Raw genomic sequence first — 8,602 nt, 5'->3', positions numbered from 1 at the left:
TATTGTAAATGGATTAGATCAACCATTACACCAACTAAAACAAGTTTTAAAACACCAAAACAGTTTAGGGTAATGTTTCTAGTCCATTTCCAGCAGCTAAAGTCGAAAATCTGCACTCTGTGGCTCCTACTCGTCGAGTGCATGAACCTACTCGGCGAGTAGGTTGAAGATACACATGAACTCGGCGAGTCCCCCCATGGACTCGGCGAGTTCATCAGGCAGACAGCAAGTTTTTCGACTTTTTCAACTATTTTGCATCAAGTATCAAACAAGCAAGCCTAGTCTCTGATACCACTTTTGGGTTTTGAGCAATCTAACACTTCCTAAGTGTGCATGCAACCCTAATAAACCTTGGATCTATGTTTGTCTAAATACATGCAAAATAATAATTTTCCAAGGTTCATAACCTATCTAACATGGCATGGGGAACATTTCAACATAAAAGAGTTAGAAGAGATTACATACCTTTTTGATGAGTTTGATTCTTGAGGAGTTTGAGGGCCAAGCACCAATAGTGTGAATGCCTCAAATGGAATCACAAATCACCACAAACTCTTGGAAAACTTTGAGAGAGTATACACACTTGCAATTTTCGGCCACACACAAGCACACACACTAGTGGCTATTTCATGCAACATAAGCATGCTTATATAGTGTACATGGTTAGGGTGAAACCCTAATAACCCATGACCTTTCCTTTTCCAAGGATCCATGGGTTAAAAGCTCCATGGATCATCCATGGACTTCCATCCAAGCCTAGCCCATTAACAAATGAGTGTTAGCCCACACCATATAAAATCAATAGCCCATAATCTAATTAGTCTTCCTTTTAATCTCTAAATTAATTCATAATTAATTTAAGACTAAGACTAATTAAATAACATAACTTCATATTAATATATTATAACTTATAATATATTAATAAACATATGTGTATAACTCTCATAAAATTATCCATAAATTGTTCGGGTGAAATGCAACTCAAATGGACCATGCCGGGTCGGGTCAAGTATATACCAAATAAGTTATGGACTTAGACACCTTATCCAACAAAATACTCCATACAATTAACAAGTACATATATAATAACAATACAAAATCATTATAATATGTTATGTATTTTTTTAATTCCATTCCGTGCGATAATGAGAAACTGAGAATTGTGATGACGGTTCATGACTTCAGCTATGGCGTCGTATTCCCTTTGTAAGTTTGCGTCGACTGTCGAGTCGTCGTTCATAAGAAGGAAACGAAGGATTTTGTTTTATTTGAAGTGTGCGTACGTGACTGCATTATATATTTTGTATTATTTAAAAAATGAATTCGGGTATTCGGGTATATCCGAAAATAAATATCCATACCTAAAACCCGACCTATATTATTATTGGGTTAACCTATTACCCGAATGTTCATACCTGTTACCCGTTCTACCCGACCCATTCTACCCGAATTCGGAACGGGTCGGGTGGGTAGAACGAGTTTCGGGTTTTTTCGACAGGCCTACTCCCTTGGTGTGTCAACAAACCACACTTGTGTGGTAAAAAGTGATGTGGCGCTTATGTGGCGGTGAAAGGAGTGCGGTTTCGGTGGCTCCACTCCCTCCAACCTAAGATACACTTGTTTTCGTAATTAATTTTTTTTTCTAAGTTTATGTTAAATAACGGAAACCACTACAATCAATTTAAAAGAAAAACTTCTAAAATAATTCTTACAAAGAGACTTAGGGATTATTTTGGTTTGTTACAAAAAATATTAGAGATTATTTCAATAAACAAATAATTCCAATACAAAATTAATCAAACTTAAATGTAGTTCAACATGGTAAAACTACACAAATCTGTACAATAAAATACAAAAACAAATATAATTTTTGTTTTTACCAAGATGAACTAATCCATCAATCTGTTTGGGGATTACTTTAGCGTGGTGGTGGTTGGCGTTGGCCGGCATCGGAGAGTTTTCTGATGAGGTTCAAGATGGTTGGAATAAGCTTTGTGGACAACGAGAGAAACCCGTGAAACTGTAATAGGAAAGTAGGATGCTTGTTATAAATAATAAGCAAATCAATGAAACTACATTGATATTTTTGCATTTAACCATAAGAGAAAATAACTAACCACGCCGTGTTGGAATTCGGAAGCTATGTCCAGTTGAACCCATAAGGCTTTTATAAGCAGAAAGGTGATGAAAATTAAGATCAGGTACAATGGATTCCTGAAAAAAAAAATTACAAGTTGGTAATGAGTCTGTCATAATAGCTGAACAGATAATATGATATGATGAAATGAAAAGAACCTTAAAAGAGTTATGAATTCATTGAATCCCAACACAAATAAGGCAAGAATAGCCCATGGAGGCGGCATCCAGTTGTTATTTTGCTTGTTAGCTTTCTGAAAGAAAAACAAAAACCATTCATTCAATGATAAATCATATTATTTTCTCAAACATACCTCCCCTAAAATAACAAAATCATACCTGGGCAGAAATAGCTTGACTGACTGCATACTCTGTCTCCTTTTGAAATTGGGTCCACAAAGATTTACACTGGACAGGAGTTATCAATGTCTTGTCTGCTGGAATCTGGGTGTAAATTAATTAACCAAAGGCAAAAACATATATGTAATATAAGGATCTTTCAATTTTAAAGAATGAATTACAATTACATAAGTTAAGTTATATACCTACCTTTTCCCATTTGCATGTTGCCAAAGGGTCTTGCACATTGGAGTTTTTATCAGACGCTTGGGCGGGGTCCGCTAAAGCCACAAGTAGTATACCCTGAATTTTATCACCATAATCCTCCAAACGAATTGCCGCTAACACAGATAGTAACTTCAAAGACTGAAACATTTATTATATAAGAAAATTATATTTATGATTTTTTTTATCTAATGTTCAAATAACTCAATTCTTACAGAAGTGCGAGCAGTTTTATTGATGGCACGAATATCTTCTTTTCCGGTCCAAACACGTGGCATTAGATCATTATCATGGTTGAATATGGTTGTAAACCTGTGAGTGTACAGTTTTATTAGTATTACGTTATCACAAACTACCCTTTCTAAAACAGGGGGTGGGTTGGAATAATTAATGAAATACATAACATACCTCTCTTTCATGCGGTTTAGAACTTTAGCAGCTTCTTCTTTGGTCTTCCCTTCAACTACTTCTACTGCATAATTCTCCAGTCTTGAAAGTAGATTTTTCTTGGCGGATTCTTCCATTTCTAAACCAGAAAGTGCATCAGAAAACTCAAACATAGCTGTCTCGCTCTCGTTTCTAAGAAGCTTCCTGATTGCATGCCACGTGTCATCAGCAGCCCCTTCTAGAAGAGCTTCCACAGGTCCATATAATGTTGTCTTTACTTTTGACTGCATAACAATTTGTTTATTTAGTTGAGAACTTGAGTCCCGGGACCAAAAATTCTAATTTTTTCATCACTCCTAGTCTAAAAGCATTTCAAACTCCTATATTGTCTAACAAATGAAATGGGGCATACTATTACCTCATACAATGCAGTAAGATCAGAAATCTTAGCAGTCTTTACATCAGCAATATGTGAATCGATATCATGAGAAAGTTTAACCCTTGCTTTAGAGGAGTCCCAATCAGCTTGCTTAATGATCACACCTTCAGATTCAATGTATTAAGCCCATAGAATCATAAACCGAATAACTATTTTCATTCGTTATTTCCAATCATGCATAAAAACATTCATCTAATAATAATATAATAAACTTGTTGGGGATCAAATGAATATATATATATATATATATATATATATATATATATATATATATATATATATATATATACCTTTGCTTTGTTCATCAAATGATTTCATTGATGAGATTGTGCAATCATGGGCAGCAACTTTAAACCGTTGTCCTTTATTCAAAGCATCTTCAAATGCTTTTATGAATTTTTCCAGTGTCTCGGACCTTATGTGATGCATTGTTGATTGGTAGGCCGGTTCAACAAGCTTAACAAAAACATAACATAAGAAGAAAAATAAGGAGAATTGATGTGATGAAGAAGTAGCATCTATTATATACAGAAGATAAATTAAAATTATGTCACAAAGATATTCACCTGCAACAATTTCTCTTCCAATTGTTTTCGCTTACAATTCCTAACACCTTCGTCGAAAAACCCAGCCTCATTGTCATAACTGAAAACAAATTGCAGATAAAATAAATACTTATATATATATATATATATATATATATATATATATATATATATATATATATATATATATATAGAATTAAACATGTGCATTAATTAAGGAAGTGGATATGTGCATTGCATACCCTGCAAGGTAAATGTCAAGTAGTGAACTAATCTTATTCCCGAAGTGGGGCTCAAATTGAGTCTTTACGGCGTTCTCTAGCTCACACCACTCCTGGAATAAAGAATTAATTAAGTTTCCATATCAAAAATAAAACAAAACTTACAATTATTTTAATAAGAAAAAATAGTGAACCTTGTTTTCAGCAAACGCGGAGTGCTTCTCAGTAGCAATTTCTTCACAACGTACAGTGGCCACCATAACCTACCGAAATATTTCAAAAAGAAAAACTACTACAACACCCTGAAAAAGTATATTGATAATATTTACTAGAAGCATTTAATTTTGCATAATGTTGTACCTTGTGAGCAGGAAGGTCAAGATCCCTATTTTCTTTGATAATTTTCCAAATTTGTTCAGCACTAAAAGAAAAACCTGAAGCAGGAACAACTCCTTGTCTGTCACCTGCAAGCCCTCCCGGTGCAATAGATTGATAGAATCTTTTTCTAAGGTTTCCCACCTTCCATTTTTTTTAAAAAAATTAAAAATTAGAAAATGCATATTATATAAAACAAAATGTGATTAAACTAACAAGTTCTACCTGCTCTTTGAATAGTTCTTCCTTCTCTTCAAAACTAGAAAGAGCAACAACTTCTATCTGGTCATTTATTTAATTGGTAAGATAAAAATGTAATAATCAATAGATGTTAAGTGAAACAAAACAGTAAGTGATATCTTTGGTATCTTACATTAAAAAATGTTTTTAGTGGTGTTTCCTTGTGGACTTCTGGCTTAGGTACAGAATCCCATATCTAGACCCAATACAACATTTGAAAATCAAACTTAAGACTTCGATAATTATATAATCATTTTCTTTTAGTTAACAAAATTTTACCTTTTGGATATCTTCCCTCAATACAGGCTCTAAATTTTCCAGAGGTGTCTTTAAAGAAACAAAATGAAAAGTTTTTACAAGAAATACCAGAAAACTACGAGAAAGATGAGTTTGAGCATGGCACACTTACTCTTGTTTTGTCACGTATGACAAAAATCAATGTTGTTTTCCGTGGACTAAATAATCGTGTCATCACCTAAAAATGGAAAATCATAACTTAACAAAGTTGGGCAATATATATAAAATAAGCAATGTACTTTCATTTACTTGTATATTAGAGCATTTTACTTCCATTTCTTCCTATTACAACATTGTACTTTGATAAACCTACCCAACTATAGTAATATCATCCAAACACAAAGTAATTTTCACTGTTGTAATTAGGTAGATTTTTCAAATTAGAATGTCCTAATAAGAAATCGAAAGTATAATGTTATAATTAGGTAGATTTTCAAAGTACAATGTTTAATAGGAAAAATTGGAAGTACATTGTTGAAATAGAGAAAAATAGAAGTAAGTTGCCATAATAAACAAATAAATAAAGTATGTTGCTATTTCTTGTATTTTACCCATATAAGAATAGTTATAGGAAGAAATACACATGATATACCTGGAATACAGTTTTTAGCAGAGGTTTGTTTGCAGCATGCTCACGACCAATATCATGACACCACCTAACAACAGAAAATTTCGTTGTGAAACATGATAGAGTTTACATAACTGTCTAGACAATGTGTGTGTGTGTATATATATATATATATATATATATATATATATAAGCTATCAGTACACTTACATGTTAATAAGCACTATGTCTGAAACAGCAAGTGCAAAAAGTGCACTTTGTTTTTCAAATGCAGTGTCATCCTGAAAAAGAAAACAAAAGCTTATTGAATAACAGTGAGCCATAGTAAAAGTTTAACCAATGAGAGAGCAATATTAATTAGTATGCAACCTCTCCTCTTTCTCTTCCATCAGTACCCTCAAGATCCATGACAACAGTGCAAGGTTCGATACCGGTGCATCTTGCCATCCAAATACCTTTGGTGGTTTGAGACCTGATATGAATGAACCACAGTCAGAATACTTGAGATAAAACCAAAGTAATAAGTGAAGGGAATAGATGCATGCCTTCCCTTGAAAGCATCCATTTCCAGGAAGTTGGTATGGAACAGATGATTTAGAAGTGTGCTTTTCCCTGTTCAAAACAATAGCAATGTTTAAAATATTCAATATATACTGACTTACTTCAGCTCACACAATATCAATATGTATACTTCAACATACCACTACTTTGTGGGCCCATGATGGAAACAATTGCATACGAAAGTCCACATTCAGAAAGTTTTACTTCCTTCATAAATTTCTCGAGTCCAGCTGCATTAAAAGTACCATCTCCATCTATCAGGTGGGTAGAACAACAGGAGGCAGCTGATTCTGAAAAAAAAAATCATATGCACGAGTATATATAACATCATTAGCCAAGTATCTTTTTCATCATAGTTCAAAAGTAGAAACTTGCAATGCAACACAATCATGACAACAAGAATTCAATCCCAGATGTGATAATAGGAACTTGGAATGTTTGTCGATCAACCAATTCTAGAAAGCGCCCTTCAATTAACAATGAAATTTGTGGACCAAATTCAACTAGCGTTTATACCTACTCATGAATTGCTTGAAAATTTACCAAATATGCGGCCTCAAATGTGATAATGTCAAGTTATGATGATAAAAAAATCTATGTAAATCAGAAATGCGTAGGTTTTTCATCGTCAAACAACACATGCATCTAAAAGGAAACATCAATTTGCACTTAATGCAAACGATGACAATTAATGTGGCCATGGACATTGAAACGCTCAAGAACGTATCAAATTGGAATTCAATTTCCGGAATTTAATCAATTTTGTTACCATCCAATACAAGCAGATAGATAGAGAGAAAGATCACATATGATGATATCAACTTAAAAGGACACAAATATTAAATGGCATTACCCATTGTAGAGTTTCACGTATTGAATCAAACGATAATCGACGAATATGTCATTAGTTCCGTTGAAAATGAGATTCGATGACGATGAATATTGAAGGAAGTCGATCCTCAATACGGCAATCGGACCGTCGTCATTGTGTTCGTAGGGAAGGGGGTGCCATGAAAGTTCCGATCATGGAGTTTGAATGTTCAGAAAATAAAGGGGAATGTTTATAAATATTTAAAGGTTGGTAGACTTTGATTTTCCATGCAATATTCTAAAAAAAAGTATTTTATTTTTTTTGAATGTGATAATAGACAAAAAGTTAATCGAAGTTTGTAAAAAAGCATAAATAAATAATTCAACTTAAATTTATGTTATTTATATCAAATGTTGGTATAACGCAATAACTATACAATTTTGTTTGACTAACTTTAAAATTAGTACATAATACCTAAAAAAAGTCGTGATTTATCAGAAAAACTATTATATGAAAATATTGGTAAAGAAAAAACAAATTATTTTCATTGACCGTATTTTGTCCAGTATCATTTTTTTTTTTTGGAAATGAGAGGGCAATATCATCCTGACAAATTATTATAAATTATGTTTAAACATGTGGAAACCATGGTCGAAAAAAAACTATTGATAATTCTCGTAATAACTAATCAATATCAAAATTAATACATCTTATTCATCAATCTTCAAATATTAGTTTTTTTAACAAGAATTTACGTTGCATATCATAGTTGAATCATATCTATGTGTATTTTTCTAAATTGAGATTGAAAATTATTTCCCTTAGAAAACTAATAAAATAGATGGATTTATCACAAAAGTCTACTTTAGTTAATTAAATCACAAAACGAATATTTAAATCAATATGTTAATCACTAATAGCACAACATACATGTATTTTTGGGTGTTAAGACTTAAGACTAGAGGCCGAGTGACCATTTTGACACATTTCTTAACAAAACATAGATTGGTAACAAAAGAAAAAGAAAGTACAAATAGGTATTATCTTATGACAAGTATTTGGTCAAACAAAAGTCCTTTGTGTATTTGGCCGAACAAAAGATCTGAAATTTTATAAAATGGGCCAATTTATGACAAGTATTTTCTATTCTACCATCCTAATTTCATTGATACATTCACTTGGGAAAACTATATTCAATTTCACAAACACCTAACATGCATCATAAAACACAATGTGGTAAAATCCAACACAAATCATAATAAACAATATTTATAAAATGATTTAAATACATCTATTATATTGCTATAACTTTTGATAAACACGTTGAGATTACATTTTCTTATGGTATCCCTCTTATCCATCATGTTAATTGGACTAGTAAACAAATCATAAAAAGAATTTGTTGGCAGGTTAAATAGCTAGTCATTTATCCGACTCATAATCATTTCTCAATTGATC

General features: G+C 32.5%; 1 protein-coding gene across 1 annotated transcript; it reads right to left on the bottom strand.

Annotated features, from left to right (window-relative positions):
• Positions 1-1,725: 1,725 nt before the first annotated feature.
• LOC145066811 (protein ROOT HAIR DEFECTIVE 3-like) lies at positions 1,726-7,352 on the bottom strand. The gene is made up of 23 exons (XM_079014077.1): positions 7,187-7,352; positions 6,474-6,623; positions 6,318-6,384; positions 6,142-6,244; positions 5,983-6,053; positions 5,797-5,860; positions 5,317-5,382; positions 5,187-5,234; positions 5,041-5,103; positions 4,893-4,949; positions 4,653-4,811; positions 4,487-4,555; positions 4,314-4,405; positions 4,093-4,171; positions 3,817-3,982; positions 3,506-3,630; positions 3,109-3,371; positions 2,916-3,012; positions 2,686-2,841; positions 2,476-2,580; positions 2,296-2,390; positions 2,118-2,214; positions 1,726-2,020 (listed from the first exon to the last, which is right to left on the bottom strand). The coding sequence occupies exons 1-23, from the start codon at positions 7,188-7,190 to the stop codon at positions 1,919-1,921; spliced, it is 2,298 nt and encodes a 765-aa protein (XP_078870203.1). The 5' UTR covers positions 7,191-7,352; the 3' UTR covers positions 1,726-1,918.
• Positions 7,353-8,602: the final 1,250 nt, after the last annotated feature.

The sequence above is a fragment of the Lactuca serriola genome, chromosome 8, assembly GCF_051521515.1.
Source record: "Lactuca serriola cultivar US96UC23 chromosome 8, Lser_US96UC23_V15, whole genome shotgun sequence".
In the NCBI taxonomy this organism is placed as follows: domain Eukaryota; kingdom Viridiplantae; phylum Streptophyta; class Magnoliopsida; order Asterales; family Asteraceae; genus Lactuca; species Lactuca serriola.
This window is presented reverse-complemented; position numbering and strand designations above follow the sequence as displayed.

Bases quoted from the DNA above. Each gene is read 5' to 3' on its own strand.
- LOC145066811 (XM_079014077.1), bottom strand. The intron at 5,861-5,982 runs GTAAGTGTACTG...TTCTGTTGTTAG, and splicing joins GACATAGTGCTTATTAACAT to GTGGTGTCATGATATTGGTC. The intron at 3,372-3,505 runs GTAATAGTATGC...ATTGTTATGCAG, and splicing joins ATCTTACTGCATTGTATGAG to TCAAAAGTAAAGACAACATT.